Source organism: Acinonyx jubatus, chromosome B3 (genome assembly GCF_027475565.1).
Source record: "Acinonyx jubatus isolate Ajub_Pintada_27869175 chromosome B3, VMU_Ajub_asm_v1.0, whole genome shotgun sequence".
NCBI classification, from domain to species: Eukaryota; Metazoa; Chordata; class Mammalia; order Carnivora; family Felidae; genus Acinonyx; species Acinonyx jubatus.
In genome coordinates, this window is record NC_069386.1 from 143,807,173 (window position 1) to 143,833,693 (window position 26,521).

The 26,521-nt window shown below is 68.7% G+C and overlaps 1 protein-coding gene across 3 annotated transcripts; it reads right to left on the minus strand.

Moving 5' to 3' along the window:
* Positions 1-2,424: 2,424 nt before the first annotated feature.
* Positions 2,425-24,851, minus strand: JAG2 (jagged canonical Notch ligand 2). 3 transcript variants are annotated; one of them, XM_027066783.2, is made up of 26 exons: positions 24,705-24,851; positions 24,152-24,502; positions 17,001-17,058; positions 15,349-15,600; positions 15,127-15,187; positions 11,458-11,588; positions 11,250-11,369; positions 10,946-11,059; positions 10,610-10,723; positions 10,352-10,468; positions 10,224-10,270; positions 9,943-10,113; positions 8,938-9,088; positions 8,697-8,849; positions 8,492-8,605; positions 8,159-8,272; positions 7,963-8,076; positions 7,664-7,780; positions 7,296-7,323; positions 7,124-7,209; positions 6,530-6,643; positions 6,308-6,423; positions 5,600-5,848; positions 5,007-5,138; positions 3,367-3,523; positions 2,425-3,063 (listed from the first exon to the last, which is right to left on the minus strand). In XM_027066783.2, the coding sequence occupies exons 1-26, from the start codon at positions 24,768-24,770 to the stop codon at positions 2,579-2,581; spliced, it is 3,732 nt and encodes a 1,243-aa protein (XP_026922584.1). In that variant the 5' UTR covers positions 24,771-24,851; the 3' UTR covers positions 2,425-2,578. The 3 variants fall into 3 exon arrangements, with proteins under 3 accessions (XP_026922584.1, XP_053081030.1, XP_026922583.1); XM_053225055.1 differs by lacking the exon at positions 10,352-10,468 and having other exon boundaries at positions 5,016-5,138; XM_027066782.2 differs by lacking the exon at positions 10,352-10,468.
* Between the last annotated feature and the right edge of the window lie 1,670 nt (positions 24,852-26,521).

A 26,521-nucleotide genomic window follows, 5' to 3' on the forward strand; every position in this document is an offset into this window, starting at 1 on the left:
GCTGGCATCAGGGGATAGGAGCTGAGCGCAGGAGGGTGACACGTTCCGGCCCGGCCGCTCACAGTCCTGGACTGACCTGTCAGGCCCCCCAGAGGGCACGGCGGGGACGCGGCCGGCTGCCGCGCTGTCTCCTTGCGCCGCGTGGCTCGTGCGGAGTCGAGACTGACACGGCACCACGGGCCGGGGGCTTGGAGGCGGACCCACGGTGTAGCGGGCGCATCAGGGCTGTGGATGCACAGCTCATGGCGGCCGTGGCTGCGCCGGCCGTAGATGCGGAGGTGCGTCCCAGCTCCCACCAGGAGGCCCCACGTGCGTGGAGACCGCTGAGGCCACAGGGTAGCGGAGGGCAGTCCGTCCGCGGCCTGGCTGGCAGGGCCCGGGCCGCACTTTGTTGCTTCCCAGCTCCTCCCAAGTGTAGATGTTTTCAAGGTCCCGCCTGCCCATCAACATCGCTGCCCGGTATTCTCTGAGCCCAGGGAGCAGGTGTGGTTTGTAGCCCATGTGAGCGCTGGGACGCACCTGATGCCCGCACGCTGTTTCTGACGGCTCTTGCTTGCAGGGCCAGGCCCCCTCCCACCCCATGTGCTGGGGTGTGGGCCGTGTGGTCTGCTGACCGACCTTGAAGACTGACGCACGAGGCATTTAGAGATCTAGGACAAAGACCGTTCGCATGTGTTTCCGCCGGGCACCTGGGGGCCTGAGCTGCGTGTCTGCACAAGTCCGGCCTAAACCGTGACTTCTCAGGAGCAGACCTCCCGCCCGATCTGCCTGGGCCGACCCCTTGGCGAAGAGCAGGATGGAGCGTGACCTTTGCCCCACGACCATCTGGAGGACAGACGCCTCCAGGGTGCAGGCGACCATGAGCAGGGTGTCCTGCAGACCTGGCCTCTCACGGGGAAGGAGCTGACGGGGACGACGCAGGAGGGCCTCCAGGACACAGTCTCTTACATGGCGCCTGGAGGGCCCGTGACAACAGAAACGGCTGGAGAACGTGCGTCCCGAACCACGTGTCGCCAGCAAGCAGTGACTGTGGCCGCTCCCGGCCGGCTCCCCCAGACTGCATGCTTTCTCTTCTTTTCCTCCTAAATTCTGTTCTCGTCTTTGTTCCTCGACTTAGTGACCGCCCGCCCCTCAGGGGAGAGCGAACGGCAAGCCAGCCCCAAGGCCACTAAGCTGAGCTCCCGCCTGTCCCCCCAGCAAGAGGCAAGAGTGACTTTCAGCCATGGGTGTTCATTCTCTCAAGTTCTGATTCGTAATTTCTTAAAACCTTGACAGCTTTTAATGAAGAAGCAACTTGAAACTTTTATAACGCTTTTTCAGCAAAGCACCCCATCTCCCCACTTCCCGGAAAGTTTCCGCCAGGCCCACATGGGCCACACGGGATACCAACGTGCTCCCGGCCCCAGGCGCCCGTGGGGACCCCGCGGCCCCCAGGCCATCATCCCACCAGCAGCCACCGTGGCCGTATGGCCTGACCCGCAGCCTGCACCCCAGCCTCCCCGTGCCAGGCTCTCCCCTGCGGAGGCCCCACCCCACCCGACTCCCGGTAACAAAGAACAGCACCAAAAAGAACAAGGGAGGCCAAAACCTTTAAGTTATTAAATCAAATATACAGAGTGATTCATTTAATATGTACATATTTACAAAAATGCACTTTCACGAGGAGGGGGGCCGGGGCCGGCAGGTGGGCAGCAGCCTGGAGTCCACGGCAGACGCGGACCGTTGCGAGGGGAGAGTCTGTGTGAAGGCACTTGTCGTGAGCTTCGACGCTGCCCCCGTCCCAGGGACAACAGAGCAGTCGGGAAGGGCACTTCCGAAAACACAGTTGAAAGATCTCTACAGCGAGCGCTCCAGGCAGGAGTAGGCGAGGTCGGCGGGCGGGAGGGGCCGGCCAGGGAGCCAACCGGGGTCTGCCCCTGGGGGCCCCGGCCCTGCCGAACGCAGGCCTCTGCTGACCTCAAGCGCCACCGGCAGCCACGGGCCACGGGTCCCACCAACAGCCACGGGTCCCACGGACAGCCTCAGGCCATATCAACAACCACAAGCCACGCCAAGAGCCACGGGTGGTCCCACCGACGGCCACGGGCCGTTGTGTCACCGCGGGTCCCACCGATGCCATGAGGCACGCCAACAGCCGTGGGTTGTGCCACCAACGCCATGGGCCACATCAACAGCCACAGGTCCCACTGGCTCTTTGGCCTGGAGCCACCGAGAACGCCAAATGAGGAATAATAAGGAAGATTCTGTAAACAGTGCACCACCTCTGCTAACGAACAGACGATTTGGTGAGGACACAGACACCCTTTGCTCTCTCCTGCCACACAGCGAGTGCGACACACAGAAACGTTACAAAAATAGCAACTATCCGAGAATACTCCATTGTTCTCCGCCTGACGGTCATCGAATAATTTATACAAGGTTAAAGACACGTAGAAAATAAACATTTGTTTTTGGTTTTTGGTGTTTTTTTACACAAAATAAAGAAACTATGCACACGGCCTGGGCCTCCTTCCATCTGGCGGGTGGTGTGGCGCCCGGTGAAGGGTCCCGGTCGCGGCCCCGAGGGCTGGCCTCCGCGCTACTCCGGGCCGGCGTGGCGCGAGTCGCTGGCGCTCCTGACCGCGCGGTTGTCCACTTTGGGGCCCGAGGCCCAGCGGGCCGGCCTCCCGGGCGAGCAGCTGGGGTCTTTGGTGAATTTGTGGGAGAGGAACTTCTCGGCCTCCCGGCAGTCACCCTCGGCACGGCCGGGCTCCTCGTCGTCGTCGTCCTCCGCCCCGCCTGCGCCGCAGCCCGCGGGCCCGGGCAGCAGCTCGCCCACGCGGCGCGGCGGCGGCGTGAAGTTCTTGCACGGGTACAGCGCGTCTCTGTGGCCGCCGACGCCCGGCCGCTCGATGGGGTTGCGGATGGGGTTGAGAGGGGCCCACTGGTTGTTGGCGCTCTCCTCCCGCGGCAGCCGGCTCCTCTCCCGCTCTTTCCTGCGCTTCCGGGTCCACCACACGCAAACGACCACACACGCCAGACACAGCACGCTGAACACGCCGCACAGCACGGGCACCAGCAGACCTGGGAGGGGCGCGGCCGTGAGAGGGCCGGCCGGCTGTGGGGGGGGGGGGGGGGGCTTCCTCCGGCTCCGGCCTTGTGGGGAAGGACCCGGGGGCAGGGTGGGGAGGGCGGGTGGCAGGTGGCAGGCACAGCGGAGGGACCACCCGGAGGGGAGGGGGAGGGGAGGGCAGGGGAGGGCCGCGGGAACTTGCGGCCCCTCACCCGCTGCCCGGCCCCGCCCCCGAGCCGCCCCTGGCTCCGCCCCGCTCCCCTCCGCCCGGCCCCGCCCCCGCGCCGCCCCCTCCCCCCGGCCCCCCGGCTCACCCACGGAAGAGCCGCCCACGACCACCGTCTCCACTTTGACCTCGGTGATCGCCAACAGCAGCGAGCTGTTGCCCCGCTGGGTGATGGCGGCTACGATGGCGTGCGCCGTGCTCTGGATCAGGCCGCTGTCGGGCAGGTCCCTCGCGGGGCTGAAGGACTGCGGCAAAAACAGCACGACAGACCCCACTCACCGCACGGGCCAGGGCCGCGCGCCCCTGGGCTGTGCAGAGCCAGGGAGCGCCGAGGCTCCTGGACGGTCGCCAGGGTGCATGCAGTGGCTGCGGGCGGGGACCGGGACCCCCCAGGGCTTGCTGTGGGGAGACTCACTGGAGGAGAATCGCGCGCTTGGGCCGCCCGCAGCTGCCGGGCTCAGGGGAAGGTGGGCTGGGCCCCGACCCCCTCGCACCTGGAACAAGGATGGCCATCCCTCCCAGGAAGGCGTCTGGCCCCACTTGGCTCTGCCCCAGGTCTCAAGGGCTCCACAAACACGTCACTGCCCGCCGCACCACCCCAAGGGCGCCGAGTAGCCAGCACCCCGGGAAACTACTGCGCCTTCTCTCCGTGTCTCCCCCTCCACTTCAGCCTCACGAGGCTCCCGGCTACCAGCCTACACCTGATCCCCACCCCGGGCCCGGAGCAAGGCCCCCAGGACGCCTGCCTGGGGCCCAGACTGCACATCCCAGGGTGGCCTGAGCCAGGGGGCACCCTTTCTGCACAGATCCTGGGGGACACGACACAGGCAGAGCAGGGGACCGAGTGAAGCCTGAGCATCACCACCTAAGACCCTGCCCGGCTGGGCACCCAACCCGCCTCTCGGACTCGGCCCCACGGCTGGGAGTTGGGGCTCCAGGGGAGGGCTCTTGGCCCACAGCTGCAGGGACCTCCTCGCTCCCTCACTCTCGCCCGGGAGAAACCCCGCTGCCCTACCCTACCACTGCCCGCCCCGGACGCTGGCTGCTGGCCTTCCCTCTCAGTACCGCCTCCGGGCCTCATCTGCTGTCACTCGGAGCCGCCCACAGCTCCAGAGACCCCTGCCCGGGGCCCGGGCCTCCATGGCCTCAGACACCAGACCTGAGAAGTCCGTGACCCAAGTCCGACATCCCAGCCTCCCATCCACCCGCGCTGCCTCCAAAATCCCTGGGGCTGACAGCTGGTGCCTGGCAGGCTCCCGGGACCTGCTTCTGCAGCTGAGCCCGGCCTCCTAGGACCTCCACCTAGCTCTCTCTCGAGGCCCCAGGGGGCAGCACCCCTCGCCCGCAGACCCTTCCTCCAGTTCCACAGATGGAACAGCTGACCCCACCCCACGCCCTTGCTCCCGTTCCCTGAGAAGCTGACCCCACTGACCCCCCAACCTGGAGCTGCTTCTTAGCTCTTCCTGCCCCTTCAGGCCCCTCCCGCTGCCAGCCTGGCTGTGCACGCTACCCGTCAGCCCCCGCGAGGGCACACGAGGGGCCCGGCTCCCACAACACACAGCTGCGCCGGGACAGACTCCTGAGTGTGCGTGTCAGCCCCTGTTCCCTGCACCTGAGGGCAAGCCTGGCCTGGGCCCTCGGACCCAGCACCTCCAGACAACAGACAGGGTGGGACCCTGGGAAGGGGAAAGCGGGCAGGGGCAGCCACCCCATCTGCCCGGTGCTCACCACAGCCACCTCGACTGCGCTGGCCCCAGAAGACGGCCGGTCACAGAGCAGCACCAGCAGGCGGTCACGGGCCACCGCCCTTGTGGCGGGCAGGGCGCGGATCCCGGAGCAGATGGCGCCCACGGTGGTGCCCTGGGCAGAGAGACAAGCGGCACATGAGGGGGATCCCGGAGGCTGGGGACCGAGGCTGCCCCACGGGCACGTGGCAGGCAGGTCACAGCTCACAGCCCCACAAGGAGGAGGGCGGGGATGCGGGGGGTCCCGGAGGGCGCTGGCTTCCCAGTCCCCTCCTGCACCCACCACCGGCAGTCGGGGCCGGGGTGGCGGGGGGGCCTGGAGGCGCCCAGTCCTCACTCACCCGCCTGCCGGCAGCAGCTCCAGATACAGACCCAGGGCGGGGAGGGGGCCTCACCCGTCCTGAGCCCCCTTCCCGGTCTCCCGGCTCAACCCCCTCTGTCGTCCGACCCCATGGGGCCAGGATCCCTGAGCGAGCGGTCGCTCAGGCCCTCTGAGTGGCCGCTCCGAGAAAGGACGGAGACGTCGGGGCTGTGCAGATGCCCGGGGCGCCCGCCTTCCGGGACCGGACCGCTCACCTGGGGCACTTGGTCTCGATTGAAGTGCAAAGTGAGGCGTGCACAGTTGTTGTCCAAGTGGCTGGAGCGCGGCAAGCACAGGGTGCTGGGCAGCAGGGGCTCGTCGGCGCCACACTCGCCCCACGCCGCGCAGGGTGGCCGCAGGCACTGGCCGGGGGCCTTCTCCTGGCACCGCTGCCCTGGCGGGCACTGGGCGCTTAGGGTGTCGGGCCGGCCGGCCAGCAGGCAAGGCTTCCGCCCGCACCACACCTGGGTCAGGCAGGCACACAGAAGCACAGACACAGGGGCACGCAGATGAGGACCCGCAAACGGACACGGGCACCGTGCGGGAAAGAAAGACGCGCTTGGGACCAGCGAGGCCCGGGGCTGTGCCCTGCCCCGCCACGGCCTCCCAGGACGAACATAGAACCAGAAAGGACCCCCACCGGAACAGGGGGGCCCAAAGAAGAATGAGGCTAGGCCAGGCCCATGCTGGGGGCTTCTGGAGCCTAAAAAGAGTGTCAGTGTCCCCAGTTGCACATCAAGAGGGAAGACCTTCCTCCCAGGAGGCCCAGCAGAGGTGGGAAGTACGGCTCTCCAGCCCCAGCACCAGCACCCTAGTCTCACGGGCAGAACGTCAGTGTTACTACAGAAAGGTGACAGTGTCCCCTGGGCCAGGGGTACCGGGACAGCAGGCCGGTCGGGGAAGCTCTGGGGGCACCCCCATACCTTGCTGCAGTCCCGGCGACCGTCCACGCAGCGGCAGCTGTTACAATCCTCCACCCAGGAGCCCCCGTGCGGGAAGGGTACGCCCTGTGACCAGCAGGACCTCCCAAAGACAATCACTGAGGAGAGAAAAACTGGAGTCGTCAGCAGGCTGGCCCTGGGAGGTCAAGTCCATCCACGTCCCGACCTGGCATGACCCCATTGGGCAAGGTGCCCCCCACCTACCCTCCTGGCACCGTGGGCCGGCCCGGCCTGGCGGGCAGCTGCATCGATAGCCGTTGATCTCATCCACGCACGTGGCCCCGTAGGCACAAGGCGAGGACTGGCACTCGTCGATATCTGCAGGGAAAAGTGGCCAGGCTCAGGAGGCAGTGAGGGGGCCAGTGCCCACACGCAGGGCCCAGGAGGACCCCCGGGCTGGGAGAGGAGCCCCCCCCCCCGCCAGCCAGCTCGGGCCTTGGTTCGTCCTGTGGGGCCTTTGTACTGGGCCTGGCCCCGGCACCATCACACCAGCCCGGCTCTGACGAGCACCGTCGTCCTCCATTCGCCTCTGGACCGAGGCGGACAGAAGCCTCTGGGGAACCAGCCCCTTACAGCGCAGCCCCCAGCTGCTGGCACGGGGGTGAGCAAAGGGGGGTCCCGCCAGCAAGACACGTGCGACTGAGGCCCAGAACGAGGGCAGAAAGTGACCGGTCGTGCCGTCCTTCCGGTTCACGGATACTGTGGCCCCGGACTCCCGACACCCGGGCCAGGCTGGGAGGAGCTCCCAGGGCTGGGGCCCCACAGCCCCCACCCACCCAGGCGCCCCAGGGCCCTCACTGATGCGGCAGTCGGGACCCGCGAAGCCAGGGGCACACTCGCAGCGGAACCAGTTGACCCCGTCAACGCAGACACCACCGTTGTAGCTGCAGGGGAGAGGGCGGGCGTCAGGGGGGCCCCCCCGGCAGGCCAAGCGCCCCTGGGCCAGCCAGCCTCCAGGGCCGCCACTCACCAAGGCAGGGGATTGCAGTCGTTGGTATCTGTGTTTGAGGAAAGAGAGGAAGGTCAGCACTGCATCCACCCCCCAGCACCCCCTGGGCCAGCCCACTGGACAAGGCCAGCAGGCTGAGGGCACTGGGGCCAGGGCAGCGGGTACAGAAAGAGGTGTCACAGAGGAGCCTATCCGGGAGAATGCCTCAGAGAGCGGCAGGCTGACCCCCACCAGGACACATGGGGATCGGGGGCAAGGCTAAGGAGCTGGGAGTGGGGGGCCAAAAGTGACACTGCAGGTCCCGGGGTGCACCAGGGCTTTGGGGCAAAGGCCGGCTCCCACCCCACAGGCCTCCGCCCACTCCCCGCGGCCCCCACCCACGAGCTCACTGTGCGTGCAGGTGCGGCCCTCCCAGCCATCCCGGCATATGCAGGAGAAGGAGTCCCCGCTGCCCACGCAGGTGCCCCCGTTCACGCAGGGGTTGGGCAGGCAGCTGCTGTTCTCGGCTGCGAAGAAGGAAAAGAAGAGAACCTTCTCCTCTGATCTGGGCAGGCACGAGGCGTCCACTCACGTCCCTGACCGGGCCGGGCCAGGCCAGGCAGAGCTGGAAGCGGAACCAGGGGCGGGGCCAGGAGCAGGCCCAGGGGCGGGGCCAAGGCCCAGCGCGCCCGGAGCCCTGCCTCCTCACCTATGTTGCAGGTGCTGCCCTTCCAGCCCGGGGGGCAGGCACAGCGGAAGGTGTCCCCGCTGTCATAGCACGTGCCACCGTTGCTACAGGTGTAGGCATCACACTGGAACTCGCCTGTGGGCACACAGGCCGCTCAGTAGGAGTGCCCAGAGCGGCGGGCAGACCCCAGCGCGGCAGGGGCCCGGCGGGCACTCACGCGAGTGGCAGGTCTTGCCCTTCCAGCCGTCGTCACAGGCGCAATAGAAGTCGTTGACCAGGTCGTAGCAGCGGCCGCGGCTGTGGCAGGGATCGGGAAGGCAGTCGTTGGGATCTGGGGGCGAGGACGCCGGTCAGCGGGGGTCGCCGGCGCTCAGGGAGGGTCAGGGAGAGCGTGGGGGTGTGCGGAGGTGGCCCGGGAGAGACGGAGGGGCGGGGGCGGGTCGGAAGCACTCCTGGAGCCCCCCACCCACCCCACACAGAGGCCCCTTTGGGCACCACTGAGTGAGCTGCCGACCCCTGGGAGGGGGGCGGGGGCGGGGGGCTTACTCACTAGTGTCACAGAGCTCGCCCTCCCAGCCGCTGGGGCAGAAGCAGCGGAATGCGTCCACCTCATCGATGCACGTGCCCCCATTGCGGCACGGCTGCCCCAGGCAATCGTCGATGTCTGCGGGAGGCGGCAGTGAGCTGGGGGGGGGGGGGGGGGAGGGGAGGTCCCTGCCGGCCCGCCCCGCCCAACGCGGCCCGCGGCCACTCACTCTCATGGCAGTAGGCGCCCGTGAAGCCGCTGTCGCACACGCAGGAGAAGTTGCCCCCAGGCAGGCTGACGCAGTGTCCGTGGGGACCACATACACCAGAAGGGGCCCTGCCCGCCACTCTGGACTCCGACTCAAACCCGCACCCATCGATCACTGCAGCAGATGGGAGAAGGTCAGTGTGCCCGCCACCCCGCAAACCACAGGCCCCACCCCACCCCCACCTCCGCAGGCCCCGCCCCACCTCTGCAGGCCCCGCCCGGGCACGACTCCCTGGGCACGGAACAGTTCTTGCCGCCCACGTCGTCAGGGCATGCGCAGTAATAGTCGCCCTCCAGGTTGTAGCAGCGAGCTCCGTTCTGGCAGGGGCTGGGCTGACAGAAGTCTACGTCTACCTGTGGGGACGGCGGGGAGCATCTGTGGAGGCCGGGCCCTCACCTGGGAGACAGCCAGGCGTCGTATCCCCCCGAAGAATCCTGGAGGCCCAGGCCCTGCTCGGCCTGCACACCCAGGCGACCGCTGCCGGAGCCCGCAGGACCGCCCATCCGACACTGTCCAGGCCAGTCAGCTGGACGGAAACACCTGCGGGCTACCAGCCCCTCCTACCGCCCTCGCCTCCAGGGCGGCCCGCTTCCTCTGCCTCGCCAGGCAGCATCCGGCTTCACCCCTCCTGTGGCAGGAAGGCCGGCTCCTGACCCTCTCCAGAGCCACCACAGCCACGCGGAGCCCAGTCTGTGGGTCTTTCCCAAAAGCGTCATCACCAGGCTCCACCGGTACAGGCGGGACTTGTACCAGGGGCCCTAGGAGGCCCGCCAGTCAGGAGCCCTGCCCCTGGCGCCTCCGTAGCCCCAAAGGCCAGGGCAGGTCAGGGCAAGGCGGGGTCATGAGGCACCAGGGATGTCAGCCACCCCTGCTCAGACACACGTGACAGTGCGGGCCCGCACGCCCTGGGGCACCCCATCCCACCCAGGGCTCCTCTGTCACATGAAGATCATTCCAGTCACAGTGACAGGTAGACAGGCAGAGAACCCGGGCCCGCCCCATCAGGAGACACTTGTCAGTACAGGTAGTGACCCTACGACACCCCCCCCCCCGCCCCCCCGCCACCGTCCCGGCCCCACCCAAGGCTCCGAGGCTGGGTTTCCGTCCAGAGCTGCATGCAGCCCAACTGCGGCCTGTCCCACACACTTGGGTGACCTGGGATGATGGCATGCCCCTGAAGCCCCCGGGGCCGCGCCCCAGGCCTCACCTCGCAGAGCGGCCCCGAGGTGCCCTTGGAGCAGCGGCAGCGGAAGCCGTCCCCCAGGTCCTCACAGAGGCCACCATGGCAGGGGTTGCTGGCACACGAGTTCAGCTGCAGCTCACAGTGCCGGCCGCCGAAGCCCCGTGGGCACACACACTGGTAGCCGGTCGCCAGGTCCTGGGGCAGGGTGAGCAAAGCAGGGTTCGGTGAGCCTCCAGAGGCCACCCCCCAGGGCAGCTCCTGCCCGCCCCCCTCCCCTCGGCCTCCGCCACGGGTGTGCGTCTTACTTTGCAGATGCCACCGTGCTGACACTGCCCACGACAGTCCTTGATGTCTGGGGACAAGGGGCGGGGTCACGAGCAGGGTCCGGGATCTCCGCAGCCCCGCCCACCTGGCACCACCCACCCGCCCATACTGACTGATGTGGCACTGATGCCCTTCCAGCCCAGGACGCAATCACAGTAATAGCCACCAATCAGGTTTTTGCAAGAAAAAGCATTAAGGCACGGCTTCCCCTCACACTCATGGGCGTCTGTGAAGGAGACAAGGGGGAGCGAAGGGGCTCAGCCCCACCGGCCCCACACCTGGCCCCCGCAGCCCCAGCAGCACCAGCAGCCACAGCCACATGCACGGAGCACAGTCCACGTACGCGAGGGCCCCGTGGGCCGCTTACCCAGCTGGCAGGTGGCCCCCACCCACTGCTCGGGGCAGATGCACTCGAAGCCGTCCACCTGGTCCACGCAGGTGCCCCCTGCCGCGCAGGGGTTGGAGGCACACTCGTCGATGTCTGCAGAGGGACGGAGGGAGCGTGTGGGGGTGTGGGCCACGTGGGGAGGTGGCGGGGCTCTGGGCCCCGGTGTTCCTGTCACTCCTCTTCTGACCACCAGGCCCACAACTGCATGTGCGGACTCAACCACCCCACCTCGCCCTGGAGTGTCAGCCCACCCCCACTCTCAGATGCCCCCAGGTGCCAGGCGGGAGCCCCACCCATCTGAGCGGGGGCACTCACCGAGAGCACAGGTGGGCCCGCTCCAGCCTGATGGGCAGTGGCATTCGAAGCCAGAGGGCACCTCGTGACAAGAGCCCCCGTTGGCGCACGGGTCGGAGGCACAGGCGTGCTCGGCTGCACGGGGAACCGAAGGTGGGGGGTTGGGGGAGGCCGGCAGCCCAGGCCCCCCGCCCTTCCACGAGGGTTCCTCCCTGAGGCCCCAAGGTGGGGGTCGGGGGATGCCTACTGCAGAGAGATCAGAGACACGGGGCCCGCGAGGCTCCCCGGGCACCCGCCCGAAGCCCGTAGCTGGCCCCTGACGCACCCCGCTCACAGTTCTTCCCCGAGTAGCCGTCAGGACAGGCGCAGTGGTACTGGTCGGGCTCGGCGTTGATGCACGTGCCCCCGTTGGTACAAGGGTGGTGGCTGCCGCAGTAGTTCAGGTCTGGAGGCAAGGGTAGGGTACTCAAGAGGACAGGCCCCCGCCTCGGCCCCGCCTGCCCCGCCCAGCCTGCCCCTGCTCGCCCAGCTACCTTTGTTGCAGAGCAGACCGCCCCAGTTGGTCTCACAATTGCACTGCCAAGGATCCACACAGCTGCCGTGGACACAGCCAGGGTATGGGACGCACTCGTCGCAGAACCGCCCCTGCCAGCCGTAGCTGCACCTGCATTAGGCCGAGAGGCACGACGCCCGGTGGGGGAGGGTGGACTCCAGGAGCCGTGGCCACTGCGGGGGAGGCTTGGACGTGGGCGCAGTCACGTGGGCCACCCCCGGGGGGCCGGCGGCCTCGGCCTCTGAACCGAGGCAGGCCCCGCGCCGGGCGGGGGTGACGGCCCGCCAGCCAGCCCGCACCGTCACGGGCACTTCCCGGCCGCTGGCCTCGGATGGCCGGCCGCAGCTGCCCAGCCACTCCCCCCCCCCACCCCGAGCTATTTTGGGACTCACCCCTGAGCAGGGCCCCAAGAGCAGGCGCTGAGAAAGGAAGGCCCCGCGGGGACCCCAGGAGCGACGGTGCCAGCTCAAGCACTCCAGGAGCTGCCAAGGCTGGGCGGCACCCGGGGCCAGGCGGGCTGCTGGGACAGCAGGGGAGAGCTCCAGGCTCAGCCCCCCTGCGAAACCCCGGGCACAGCGTGTGACCTCACCTGCAACTCAAGGGCATCAACCTCTCTGCCAGCAAAACCCTATCGAAGACCCATCTCACAGATGGGGGATGCAGAGGCCCACCCCCGGCCCTGAGCCAGCAGTGCAAGAGGCCATGCTCAGATTCAGAGCAGATCCTGACCCAGGAGGACTCACCCGTTTCCTGGCAAACAGCCCAGAGAGGCCTCTTGGCTCCAAGGCCACGACCCCAGGCCTAGCCCCGCCTTCAGCTATGGGCCAGCGCTCTCTCTGGGAAGTCCTTCAGGAGAGGCAGGCGGCTGGGGCACAGAGGGCACCCAGGCCACCAGGGCAGTCCCATCCCAGGTGTGGCCCTGCCAGAGCTGAGCCTGACTTGGGGGCACTGCAGTCAGGAGAAAGAGCCCATTGTCCCGCAGTGCACCCCGGGGATCAGCGGGCTACCCTCCAGGCTCTGGACAGGCCCCCGGGGGGCCCCCTTCCTAGAACAGGAAGGTCATGGCACGGTCATCGAGGCAACGTCCCCTCCGTGCTGGCACCTGCCATGTAAGTTTATTTTTGTAAAGGAAGGAGCGGTGGCCTTTTCCTGAGCTGCCCACAAGCCCCACCGCCAAGGGATGCCGACAGGCTCAGCAGGCAAGACACAGGGAAACCCAGGCTGGAAAGAGGGGCTCCACCGCCCAGCCCCCCACTTGCCAGGAGGGCCTGTGCATGCATGGGCTGCACGTCCTCACCCAGAATCCTCCCTACCTACAGGTGACGGGAGGGGACCGGGGCTGGGGGCGGGGCACCCGCCAGGAAGGACCCCGCAGGTCCCGAGGATGTGCTCTCAGCCTTGGGTGGGGCAGCGCTCACCAGGCCCCACCCTCCCTGGCTTCCCTGGCCTGTGGCTCCAGAAGCCCAGGGAGGAGGCGGCAGGAAGGCAGAGCCATTCCCGCAGCATCCGGTGGGGGGGGGGGGGGGGGGTGTCCTGCACTGAAACCTGAGCCCTGAGCCTCCAGCAGCAGCTGCGCTCCACCCACTGGGGTGGTGGGGGGCTCACCTACTGCTCCCCACAGCCCACGGCAGCAGGAGGGGGTGGGAAAAGATCCACTTCTCTCCCACCTTCCTCCCACCCTGGTCGCCCGGTCACTGGCCACCAAGGGTTGCTGGCGTGGCATCGAGGCGGTGCATGGCACCAGGGGGCAGCCCTGCTGCACCCTGGCCGCACCCCTCCCCGTGGACTGGTCTGCCCACGGTCCCCACGCTCACACCCATCACACAGGCCAGAGGGCAGGGCTGCAGGGCATGGCCCTGCCCCAGGCGGACCCAGGATACGGCTCGGCGGGGCGGGGGGGTCTGCCCCCCCCCCTTGCCCTGGGACCCTCCGGGCTCTCCTCACACCGCCTCCCGGGCTGGAACCCCCACAGGACACACAGAGGGGTCCCCGTTTTCCATCTCCCGAGCCAGCCAGCTCTCAAACCGCACCCTCCTGTGCAGACTCAACACTGGGTGACCTGGGAAGTGACTTCTCCGTGCTCAACATCCTTGTCTACGAAACGCGCGTGACAGCACACCTGCCCCCAGAGTGAGGTCCTGGGGTCAATGCACCCTGCAGCCAGGGCAGGGCCACCCTCACCCCGACCCACCTACTCGGCCCACAACTGGCAGCCCCTCCCAGGGGCTCCCTGAGTACGTCCACCTGGACAGCCGGCCCCCAGGCTGCCCGTGCACCTCTGCGCCCACCCTCACTCACACGCCGTACCAGGGCCCTGCTCTACGCCCTACGCCCCCTCCAAGTCACAGGCCCCGGGCCCTCCAGCCGTCCCGCCCCCCCCCCCCCCCGGCCGGATGCTGACGGGAGGCTGACGGGATCTCTCACTCTCCTGGGGCCCCCTCGATGCCCAGCCCATCCTGTGCCATGTCCTGGTGCCCCCACGACCCCCCAGCCTGTCCTGTGTCACATCCTGGTGCCCCCATGACCCCCAGCCTGTCCTGTGTCTTCTCCTGGTGCCCCCACGACCCCCCAGCCCGTCCTGTGTCACATCCTGGTGCCCCCACGATCCCCCAGCCCGTCCTGTGTCTTCTCCTGGTGCCCCCACGATCCCCCAGCCCGTCCTGTGTCTTCTCCTGGTGCCCCCACAACCCCCAGCCCGTCCTGTGTCTTCTCCTGGTGCCCCCACAACCCCCAGCCCGTCCTGTGTCTTCTCCTGGTGCCCCCACGACCCCCAGCCTGTCCTGTGTCTTCTCCTGGTGCCCCCACGACCCCCCAGCCCGTCCTGTGTCACATCCTGGTGCCCCCACGATCCCCCAGCCCGTCCTGTGTCTTCTCCTGGTGCCCCCACGACCCCCCAGCCTGTCCTGTGTCCCGTCCTGGTGCCCCCATGACCCCCAGCCCGTCCCGTGTCTTCTCCTGGTGCCCCCACGACCCCCCAGCCTGTCCTGTGTCCCGTCCTGGTGCCCCCGTGACCCCCAGCCCGTCCCGTGTCTTCTCCTGGTGACCCCACGACCCCCCAGCCTGTCCTGTGTCCCGTCCTGGTGCCCCCATGACCCCCAGCCCGTCCTGTGTCTTCTCCTGGTGCCCCCGTGACCCCCCCAGCGCATCCTGTGTCCCGTCCTGGTGCCCTAGACCCTCAAGCTTGTCCTGCGTGTGCTACGACGTGCGTCTCCCCACGTGTGTGTCAGGCTGCGTCTCTCCACATCCATCCCTCTGCTTTGGCGGTGTCTCCCAGAACAGGAGAGACACCGCCCCCAACGCCACCTCCCTTTCTCTGCCCTGCCGGCTCTGCCCAAGGCCGGCGGCCTCAGTCACGGCAGCTCCCTTGCTCAGCAACTCTGGCTGGAAGACCTGCGCCCCCCCCCCAGCCCCCCACTCGTCTTCTCAGACCCCACCTCAAATCCACTCCGGGACACCTGCACAGCCACAAGCATGAGCCCCAGTGCCCTGTGTGCCTCCTGTGCTGAGGGCACCCGTCTCCGGGCCCTTGCCACAGGCCCCTTGCCACAGGATCCTGAAGGAGCACACATGCACCCAGGCTCATGGACACGCGTGGCATCGGCTCTGTCCCTGACAACCTGCTGGACCGCCGTCGCCCCCAAGCGCTTACCTGCATTCCCCGGGCACGGCACACCCCCCGTGGAGCAGATTACACCCCTGTTTACACACCGCTGTGAACAGAGAGGACGTGAGAGGTGCCAGCCGAGGCCGGCCCCACCGCCAGCCCGCACCCTGCAGCCCTCCGCCCGGCGCCCCGACGGGCTGCCCCCTCGCCGCACCCCCCCCCGCCCCCGCGTGCCCCTCGAGTGCTGCCCACCCGGCCTGCACTCACCCTCCTTGCACTCCTGGCCCATCCAGCCGTCCATGCAGGCTTTGTTGCCATACTGGTCGCAGGTGTAGTGGCCGAAGAAGTCGTCGCGCGGCCGGCAGAACTTGTTGCACGTGGCGCTGTAATAGTTCTCGTCGCAGCGCACGCGGATCTGCAGCTCCAGGTGCGCCACGTGGCCGCTGAAGTGCAGGCTCTTCCAGCGGTCCTCGGGGTTGATCATGCCCGCGTGCGACACCCGCTCGATCAGCAGCTCCTCTTGGGGGGGCGGCAGAGTCAGCAGGGGCCACGGGGACGCTGGCCGGGCCGCCGCAGGGGCTGCGGGGCCGAGGGGGGACCACAGCTCTGCAGGGGCGGGGCCGGCTGGACTGCCCTCCCTGTCGAGGGTTCGTCCCCTGCCCCCCGCCCCCCACACCGTCTTAACACAAAGCTTCTCCCGCCCCTGAGACACACGTGGGTCCCGTGACCCCACAGCTGGGCCTCACTTCCAATTAAGCCACAAGGGGGTGAGGGGGCAGGCTGACAGCCGTGGGCACACAGGGGCGGGGGGGGGGGGGAAGCCACCCCCAACGCTTCTGTTCCGATTTGGGGTTCTCCACAATGAAAGGCTCGGGAGCCCCAGGCACCTCACTCTCCCTCCCGCTGCACCACTCAAGGGCCTGGGGAACACTCCCACTCTGGCATCACAGCCCACAGCCCACTGACCCCGTCTGGCCAAGGTGCCCGGCCGACCCGTCCCCACACCTACCCGGTCCCCACCGACCACTGCCCCGAGCCCGGGCCCTCCGGGCAGACGGGGGACCCGAGGGCCCTCGCGACCTCACCCTCACAGCGTCCATCCCAGCGATGGCCCTCCGTCCCGCCTGCTCCTCGGGCCATCCCGACCCCGCCCTCTCTCTCACGACGTCTACCTTCGGAGTGGCCAGGGCCCCACTCACCCCACAGGCCGCCCCTGGGCCCGGCACCCAGCGGCCTCCTCCCGGGCCTCCACCCTGGCCAGACAGTCCACCCTACACGCGGTGGCCTGAGCGATCCTGCCTCTGGGAAAAGGCCAGCATCCTCACGGGGGCCCACGCAGCCTCTGTGACCTGACTTTGGCCTCGCTGACCTCGTCACCCCCCACCATGCAGGCCCACGCTGCTCACAAACACATCGGCTCACCCCTGCCACCTGCACGGCTCCTGCCCTCTGCCCTGTCACCATAAGGCCCACAGACCCCATGCACAGGCTGGCCGGCCGGCCGGCATGCGAGCCTCAGGGAAGGGCCAGCGAGCCCCCACGTTCCAGAACACAAAGGCAGAGGAGGGGCCGCAAATGCAGAGAGCCTCTCAGGGATGCCCACTCCGCCATGCGCCTGACATGGCCCTGGGGAAAACATCTCATCGGGAGAACAGAACAGAAGAAGCCAGGACTGGGGTCAGGGTCCAGGCACAGCTCTGCACATCACAAATGTGGCACAGCTTCCTAGCAGCCAGGGCAAAGAGGGAGACAGCACACTAGACCCCTGGGGTACAGGGTCATGGGTCTTTGTCCCCAGCAGGCAGAGGACCAGGAATCTGGCCACACGCATCTGGCTAAAGAGGGTAGCCTCCCCGTGTCCTGAGGGAGGCCCTGCAGGCAACTGGCTGCCCCAGCCACCCGGCTCCCAGAGGACTCACCATCCGGGGTGGTGTCATTGTCCCAGTCCCAGGCCTCCACGATGAGGGTGAAGGAGCGCTGCAGACACAGGGGCAGGCGGTCAGGGACCAGGCGGGGCCCACCCGACTGCATCCCAGCCCTGGCCACCTCCCCTCCCCAGTGCCCCAGCTCTGCCCCTGGGGCTGTCCCGGTTCTGCCTCCCCGCCTCACTCCTCCGCTCTGGGGACTGGCTTAGTGACACATCTCAACAGGCCCCAAAATGACCCAGGGGGCGGAGGCTGCCCCTCCAGGCCACGAAGGCTCTGGGGACTCGGGCTCCTGCAGCCCCAGTGGCCCACACCTAGCCAGCTACCCCAGCTGGGTCAGCAGGAGGGGCAGGGCAGTCGGCACACAGACCAGGGTCGCACGGGCAGGAGCACCCCTGGGCACCTCACTGGGGCCCGCAAAACATGAGGTCCTTCTGCGAGCGGAGACTCGAGAGGGACGATGCCCTGTCACCGCCCCAGCTGCCCCTCTACCAGGGCCCGGAGCTGCCCCCAGGCCACAGCAGGTGCACAGTTCAACGGCACACATCCCACAAACCTGCCCCATCCAAAGAACAGAAGGGAGGGGCCCTGACTGCACAGATGGGGAGACTGAGGCTCAGGGACTGCCCACGGATGTCACTCCCCACTCGCTCCTCCCAGGAGCCTCTGGTCCTTGAGTACAATGTGATGGATGGGTAATGTCACGGAATGAACTCAGGACCCACCCTCTCCACCGGAGGCAGCAGAGACCCCAGCAGTGCTGCCCTTGTCCAGTGCAGGTGTGCTTTCCAGCCGCAGGGGCCCAGCTCCTCCCGCCCAGGGCCTTCCGTGCTCCTGGATGCACACTGCTCAGCCCTCTTCAGACCAGCCATGAACATGCTGAACACCCCTCCATCCAGCCCTGGCTGCCCTGGGTTGGGGGCCCGTGGCACAGGGCCGCCTCTGTGGCCACAGGCTGGTGGCTTCCCCCCCGAGGTGGGGGGGCCACGTGGGAGAGGCCAGACTTATCCCCACCCTCGGCACCCCCCACCTACTCGCCCCTGCGGTCTGGCTGTGCCGGGGAACTCGCGCACCTCACGGCCAAAGACCACCGCGTGGGCTGCTCCCCCAGCCCAGCAGTCTCCCGCTGATGTCCCAACCCATCAGCACACTCTGGCCAGAGACAGACCCCGGCCTCCCTGGACCCCGGCCCCGCTCCGACTGCCTGCCACACCCAGCCACCCCCACAGCCTCTGGGTCCCCGGGGCACAGCCCTCCTTCGGGGACCCTCTCCTCGTCCCCACTCTAGGCCCGCAACTGTCCCTCCAGAGAGACTGTACCACCCCCAGCTGTTCCCAGCCTTACCTACACTGCTGACTCTGCCCTGAGCAGAGCCTCCTGGATGCCCCATGGGACCTCACACCCACCCAGGAGCCGTCCTCCACCCCTTTAGAACATTCTCCACCCACATTGGGCTGTCACTAGGCTCTCGGTCCCACATCTTGGAGTCTCCCTTAAACCCACTCCGCATGCCCGCTACCAACCTCTATGAAGCCAGCTACCTGCAGCCACTGGGGCCTCCACACCCCCATCCACAGGAGCCCCGATGACCCCCAGGGCTGTGTGTCTTCCCCAATGCTCAGAGCCCTCCTGGAGCTCCCCATGACTCCTGCCCTCTTCCCAACCACCCAGCCCCTGCCCTGCCTCCACCTCAGCCTGCCCACCCTGCCCCTGGACCTTTGTACACACAGCTCCCTCCCTCTGCCTAGAATGCCACCCTCGGGCCAGCCTTCCCCTGGCCGTTCCCACTCCTGCTGACAGTTAGAGTACCCAGCTCTTCCTAGACCTCACTCCACCGAACTCATTCATTCATTCATTCATTCATTCATTCATCCATCGAGCATGCACCAGGCACGGACCTACTACTAATGAGTGAGTCAGCAGAGACCCAGGGGCGAGGTGCTGTTCTAAACAGGGGTCAGGGCAGGCTGTGGAAACGGAGATGTTGGGGTTGAGGCCGCAGACAATCAGGAAGCACCCTGAGCAGGAGGAAGCGCACGGTAGGCCCGCGGGGCTGGGAGAGCAGGGGCGCGAACACGGGGTATCGGGCTGCGCTTAGTCACAGACCCCGGTATCAGCTCGGGCGCCGATGCCGAGAGAAACGAGCGGTTGCCGGAGGGGGCAGGGAGGCCACAGACCGCCCGGCAGGGCTAGAGTGACTGCTCTGGCCACTGTGCCAAGTGGGCCGTGAGGGTGGGCGCAGGCAGGGGCAGGGAGCCACAGGCTGGGCACGAGAGGACAGGCCGGTTTGGGGGCGGGGGGGCTGTGACCACCGCTGCAGGTCAAGTCCACCAGCAGGACGAGCACCTGGGCTCCAGGTGAGCAGGGGGCTCCTCCCGGCTCCCCAGAGCCCCCACGTCAGAAGCTCAGGTAGGATTACCACCACCTTCGTCCGCGCCCAGGGCTCCAGTTACCTGCTCCCACAGGGATGCGTACCGCCCGCCAGCTGGGCTCCCTGCGCACGGACAACAGGAAGTCATCCAGAGAGAACCTGAGCCAGCAGGCGGGACAGCACCCACACCTCCCCCGGTGCTGGGCCCCCAGCCTCCTCCCCTCTACGGGGCTGGCCTCCAAGACTCAGTTTCCCCAGTGCCAACGGCAGCCTCTCGTCCCCGTGCTTCCTGACACGCGCAGTGTGAGCCAGGACAGGGTTTTGTCACCCAAGTCCCCGGAGAACAGGAGAGTCGATAGGTCCAAGCCAGAGGCTCATAAGGTCTCCCGTGGTTCCAGGGATGGGGCAGAGACAATGAGGGCTGGGCAGTGGCAGCTAGGACGGGAGGGGGGCCCCGAGCAAGCAGTCAGAGAGCCCCCGTCCCTCCTCCCAGGCCAGCCTCAGCTGGGCCACCTGCCTGCCTGGCCCCGAGAGGCCCATCCGGCTACCTGGCCGTAGTCCCCGAAGGCCCCACCACACCCCTTCCCAAAGGACTGCCCTGACCCACCTGCACCACACAGGTAGACCCCCGGCCCGGCCATCTGACTACCCCTCCCCAGCTCAGACCCCCAAGGCCAGGCCCAAAGCCTTCGTCTGACCCTCAGATGGGGCTGACAGGGCAGCAGCCCAAAAGCATGGGAATGGCACAGGGCAGACACGGGACCTACGGACCACACCCCGTGGCCAAGAAAGGCCGGCACTGGTTTCTTCCCGCAGCATCCCGCATCAGCAACCCAGCCCCCCCATTGGAGCCGGCGCCAGGAGCTCTAAGCACAGATACATTTCCTGAAACCTGAGCCTTGGAGAGGCCCAGGCCTCTGCCGCCATTGTCCCTAAGGAGAGGGGGAGGGGGCCACCTTCCCCCAAGGCGAGGCCGGAGAAATGGACCACAGGTCCACCCCACACAGCAACTCAGACATCCACACTCCACACCTTGCCTGGCTGCGCCCCACCTGCCCCACCCGCAGTCCCCCACCGTGAAGGTCGCCGGCAGCCCGGGGTCTCCCAGTGCCGTGTCACATGGACCTCGTGAGATCCCCGCAGCAAAGCCCCTGACGTGCTGATACCAGTCAGGCCTTCCCCACCCGGGGTCTGGGGATGGGGACCCCAGCTCAGGCCTGGAGATTAGAGAGGCTTGTCTGCCAGCCTGATTCCGTCCCCTCACTGGGCCAGCCTGCCACCCCCCAACCCCCGTCCACGCACCACAGAACAGCTGACAGAGCCCCCCACAAAGCCCTGCCACGGGCCCTCCAGCATCCCTGTTGCTCCCCAACCCAGCACCCTCTCAAAGCCTGAGGACAAAGCCCCTGTCCATTTCCGAGCCCCCCACTGACTGGCGCGGCCCCTCCAGGGTCTACCCCGCGCTCGGGCACTGAGAGCCCCGCCCTGCCGCCCCCACACCAAAGCCTCAAATGAGACCCCTGACACCAGCAGGTGACCAGGTGCAGAGCAGGGTGCGGCCTGCCGAGCGTCATCCAAGCAAGCCCCTGGTCCCCTCTGGGATGGCTCAAGACAGCAGCCCCAGCGCGCTCTGGGGGTGGGCCCACGGCAGCCCTCGGGTCCTCAGGGCAGGGCACACAGGAGGGATGGAGGCTCCCCACCAAGGGCAGCCGCGGTACTCCCGGACACAGACCCTAGCCTGCAATCCTGGGCCGGAAGCACGCAGACGACAGGTTCCCGCGGCAGTTGGGCGCAGCAGGGTCAGGCCCTGTATTCACATCCCACCAGGCCCTCCCTCACCGGCCACAGTCCCTACACACGGCCCTGAGCACACCAGGGCCCCTCTGGGACTCTGGCCTTCTTTCTGTGGGCTCCCCGTGGAGAAGAGGAGACGAGGGAGGCCAGGGAGCAGCCCGGGGGCTTCCACGAGCCCGAGCCCACAGGGCAGCCCTGCCCCCCCCTTGTGAGACCCCACCATCGCCCCACTTCACAGGCGGGAAGGCCCCGCACCGGGTCCTGCAGCGGCCCGAGAGCTCAGGTGGCTACACTGTGAGGGTCAGCCCCAGGCCCGTCTCCAGCGAGCCACACACAGTCGCCTCCCTGCACGCGCGACGTGTACGACAAGAGACGCCTACGGGTGGCGTTCTGGGGTGCCAAGTGCCAGGGCCTGGGCCAGGTAGGAAGGGGTGTGCTTCCTGCCGGCCCCTTGCTCAGGACGGGCCCCCCCAGCAGCCAGCTGCTCTGAGCTCACCACCCACAGGCCCCTCCAAACCCAGCACTGGCTCCCGGCCACACCCAGAGATGGCACACGTGCACACACGCGCACAGGCACGCGTGACCAAACGTGGCCTCCATCCTGACCGCCACGGGCTCGGCACCAGTGACAACAAGGAGTCACTGAACTCCTGGGGGGCCGGTGGGAGGTGTGGGTCGTGTGGGCCGCATCCTGGCAGGTCTACCCCCTCCTCCCAAACCCTGGGCCCGCCCGTCCCCAAACACCGAGCCCGACGCCAACCCGCAAGCACACGCTACAGACGGCACGGCCCACGCGGCCGGCTCAGGGCCCACGAGGGCTCAGGACGGGCCCAGGGCAACTTGATGGGGCGGGGGCGGGGGCGGGGGGGGGGGCGGTGCGGAGCCCAGACTAGCTCCCTGTCCTCCTGTCTCCGGGGGTGGGGGCGGCACTGGCAGCTGGCTCCCTCACCTCCCCACGCTCAAGGCCCTCCTCACACCCCTACTCCAGGATGCCCAAGAGTCCAAGCTGGTCCTGGGCAGGGCCTCCCCCTGCCCCCACCGCAACCCTCCCAAAGGAAACCCAAATACGGTTCCAAACGCGCCCCGGCTCACAGGACGGAACCGAACTTGCAGCAGAGCCAGGCAGTGTGGCCGCGGGGCTGCCGCCGGCGGAGCGGAAATACCAGGGCGCTGGCATCACCAAACCAGCTGCACGCGGCGGCCAGGATGCACTGTCGGCGGGGAGCGGAGACACGGAAGCCGCCCCCCGAGCATGCAGCGAGCCCACGGCCCCGGCCACCTCAGAGCGCGTCCCCTCCCGAGCACCTGAGGGAGCCAGCTCGGAGCGGGAGGAAGGGCAGGGAGACGACACCAAAGACCCAGTGCCCAGGCTCCGGGGCTCCCTGCCCTGTCCCATCCCGCCCCTGGCCAGCCCGTGGGGCCAAGAGCCATGAGGGACACGCGCCGGCCCGCCACATTCCTCCAAGGCCTCCCTGCCCCCCACCCCCACTGCTGCCAACTCGAGCAGAAAACACATCCTCAGGTAGCGATTTGGAGCCACGCTGGCTCAGGCCCAAGTGCAGATGACAGGCTGCGGGCCCTGCTCAGACCTGCCTGCTGCACGGCTGTGGGGGTGAGGGGGCCGAGCAGATCCCAACCGCCTGGAGCCCTCCCATGCCCGCCCCTGCCTTTTCCAGCAGGGACACAGCTCCCACCCAAGGCCCCAAGGTCAAGGGAGACCCCAGAGGCCAGCCAGGGAACGCTAGGACGGGGCCCTGGCTAGAGGGGACCCCCGCCATCCCTCCTATGCCAGCCGGGGCTCAAAAAGAAACAGAGACGGGGTAGCGGGGAAGGCTGCCTGGCCTGAGCGTAGGAAGAGGTATCAGCACAAGGCTCAGAGCAGGGTGAGGCAGGGGGCCCAGCCCCCCGACAGGCAGGTCCTACTGACCCAACATTGGCCGGCCTGGCCTTAACCCCAAATCTCTCCCAGGACCAGGGCACCAGATGGACACCGGTGCGGCCGATGGTCTGGGGCCCTCGGTCACAGCCTGGCACCCTGCTCCACCCCTCCCCGCTCCCAGACCCTCAGCCGGCCCCCACCAGCTCCTGCACCCCGGGGTACCTCTCTGGGGCCTTCTCTCATTCCTGCCCCACCCAGACCTGCAGCAGAAACCTGAGTGTGGGGGACGGGGAAAGGGGGAAGGGGGCAGGCTCTGCTTCGGAAAGCAGACCAATCACCTGGTGCATCAGGAGACCTCCGCTGGCTCACTCAACTACTCGGGCACATCCCCCTGCCTGCCAGCCCCAGAGCAGACCCCAGGTTTGGACCACATCCCTCTCAGCATTCCCGAGCCCACTTTTCAGCCAGCCTGCCCCCCACTGGCCCCCTTAAAAACAAAACAAAACAAAACCAAAAGCCCACAGATAGACGGGGCCAGGAAGATCCCAACACCAGGGGTTGCAGCAGGGGTGCGCCGACACTCGCACATTGGGTCCTCCAGGGCCAGCCAGGGCTGCCCCCCACCTCCACCCCCGGGCATCCAGGAAACAGCAGGGCGGGCGCAGGCTGGCCACGGGCCCGGGGCGGCTCCGCCAGGGCCTGCCCCAGACCAGCCCCAGCACGCGCGGCGCACATGCCTCCGCGGCCTGCCCGGGCCCGGGCGCCGCGCCTCGCCTCGCCTCGCCTCCCCCCTCCCCAGACAGACACGCGCAAGGAGACGCAGGCACACGCCGAAGGCTGCCGCGCACGCGGGCCGCGGCCACCCCGCTCCCGCCCCGCCCCTGCCGCGACCCCCGCGCGTCCACGTGGCCAGGCGCGGACGGAGCCCCACGGAGCACGCGCCCAGGGTCGGCCCGCCGCGCGGCGCCCCCTGCCGGCCCCTCCCCGTCCGGGTGCGCGCAGTCGGCATGCAGGGCCCGGCCGCAGGTGCCGGAGGGGCGGCGGGCGCCGAAGGAGGGGAGGGCTGGGACCGGGAAGGGGTGGGGGTGGGGGGGCACGTACCGGCCAGGCGAACTGGAAGGGGATGACGACGAGGCCGGGGTCCTTGTCGCCTCCGGCCCGGGCCCGTGCCCGCGCCCGATCCCCCGCGGCGCCCGCCGGCGGCAGGTAGAAGGAGTTGCCGCCCAGCACGGGCGTGGCGCCGTGGCCGTAGCTGCAGGGCCCCGTGGGCGTCACCTTGGCCTGGTATTCCTTGAGGCACACGCGCACGTACGTGTCGCACTCGTCGTGGCCGCAGCCCCCCGCGCGCGTCGTCCGGCCGTCGCCGTCACAGCAGGCGCCGCTCAGCAGCTCCCCGTTCACGTTCCGCAGCGCGCTCAGCTGCAGCTCGAAATAGCCCATGGGCCGTGCCGCCTAAAAATAAGGCAGAGGGAGAGCGCGTGGAGGCGCGGGCCGGGGTCGGGGAGCCCGGGCGCGGGGGGTGGAGGACCCGCCCGGAACCCCCGCCGCGCCGCGCAGCCTCGAGGGCTGCTAACAGCGGGCGCCCGCAGCGGTGCCGCCCGGCCCCGAGGGGCGGCCCGGTGCGCCCCGTCCGCGCCCCCCGGCCCCCGCTCACCTGCACGCAGAGCGCCAGCAGCAGCAGCAGCCGCCCCGGCAGTCGCCCCCGGGCCTGCGCCCGCATCGCCGCCCCGGATCCCCCCCGCGCCGCGCCCGCCGCCCCGGCCCGCGCCGGCCCCCCCCCCCCCCGAGCCCGCCTGCCCGCCCTCCGAGCGCCGGCAACAGCAGCGGCGGCGGCGGCGGCAGCGGCTGCGGCGGCGGTGGCGGGCGGGGTCGGGGCGGCGATGCGGGCGCCGGCCTGGACGCGGGCCTGGGCGGCGGGCGCGCGGGGCGGCGGCGGCGGCTCCGGCTCGCAGGCAGCGGTTCTCCAGCCCGGCTCCCTTCCTCGCGGCGGCGGCGGCGGCGGCGGCGGCGGCGGCGGGTCCCGGCCTCGGCTCTGCGCGCCCGCGCTCCCGGCGCCCGCAGCCAACAAGTTCGGGACGAGACTGACAGCTCGCTCGCCCATTCGTCACCCGCGTACCTGCATATGCATGAGGGGGCGGGGCCGCGCCGCGGGGTGGGGCTGGGGGGGGGGGCGGCCGGGGGCGCCCGCTTTAAAGGCGGCGGAGGGCGCTCCTGCCCGCGCCCAGACCCGGCGCGCGCTTCTCCAGGCCCCCGGGCGTCGGGGGTTCCGTCAAGCCTCCAATGAACCCGGCGTGCGGGGGCAGGCGCCGCCAAGCGGCCTCCCCTCGCCCGAGCCCCGCCGGGTGTCAGGAGCCGGGGGTGGGGCGCCCCTGAGGTCACCGCCGAGGTCCCCTCCCATCAGTGCGCCACCGCCGCGCTCCTCGCCGTCCCGGGGGAGAAGCCGCCTGCTGCACAAATCAGGGCTCTGCTCCCACGCGGGGCGGGCGCGGCCTGGGACCCTTCCTTAGGGAACGTCCCCCCTCCGCGCAGCCCCTACCGCCTCCACGCCGGCCGCAGGGGGCGCTGCTCCTCTCCGACGCCCCTGCCCTCTCGCCGCACGGCTCGCGGGTCGGGCAGCCAGGCAACAGATGCTCCGCGGCGTAGGCTGGGTGCCCAGGTCCGCGCTGGCGCAGGGGTCGCCAGGCCTCACCCTTGCCGAACGCCTAGGCCGGACCCTGGGCTGGGGCGGGGACACAGGGGGGATGACGAAGGAATAAAAGACGGTAAAAGACGGTGGTGGACGCTCAAAGGGACCAGGGGAGAGCTGCCCCAAGAGGCTCTTCCTGCTGTCCTGGTCACCAGGTCCCCACGTCCCGTTTCTCCGTCATCACCGTGCTGCCCTCTGCCGGGGTAACCTCGCGCCGCCCCCCCCCACCCACCCATCCGGGGTCAATACCAAGGGCTCCTTGTCTGCAAACATCAGCCCCCCTCCAGCAAGCAGGGTCCCTTCCAGGGCTGGCGGTCGTCTTGGCGGTTAGGGACCCGAAGTCCACAGGGGTCTTCTGACCCCACCCCCACAAACACTGGGCTATCTTCTCAACTCTGGCTCCTGGAGCGAGTCTGTTGCGGGCCCTTGGGCTGGAAGTACAGCCCCTGCCTGGAGCTTGTAATTGCTATGGGGTGGGGGGAGGCACAGAAGGCTTCCTGGGAGAAGAGGCTTTCAAGGGGGCCAGACTGATGCCGCTCAGCAGCCCCTCTAGGATGCAGGCCACAGGAGCAGCTGGAAGCCCCTGAAGGGATGGGCCTGGCACCCATCCCTGCCGACCTGAGCCCTAGCTGCTGGGATGGGGGGGTGGGGGCAGGACGCACACCAAATAAGGGAATGCAAACTGGGTTGGAGCCTTCCAGTTACTGCCTGCAGGGGAGGGGTCACAGGGACAGGGGCGCAGGGTGGGGGGGGGCTCCTTCTCTTTGGCTCAGAAGCAGGCACCC

Bases quoted from the DNA above. Each gene is read 5' to 3' on its own strand.
- JAG2 (XM_027066783.2), bottom strand. From the start codon at position 24,770: ATGCGGGCGCAGGCCCGGGGGCGACTGCCGGGGCGGCTGCTGCTGCTG. The intron at 24,503-24,704 runs GTGAGCGGGGGC...CCTTATTTTTAG, and splicing joins TGCTGGCGCTCTGCGTGCAG to GCGGCACGGCCCATGGGCTA. The intron at 7,324-7,663 runs GTGAGCTCGTGG...CCTCAAACACAG, and splicing joins GGGCCGCACCTGCACGCACA to ATACCAACGACTGCAATCCC.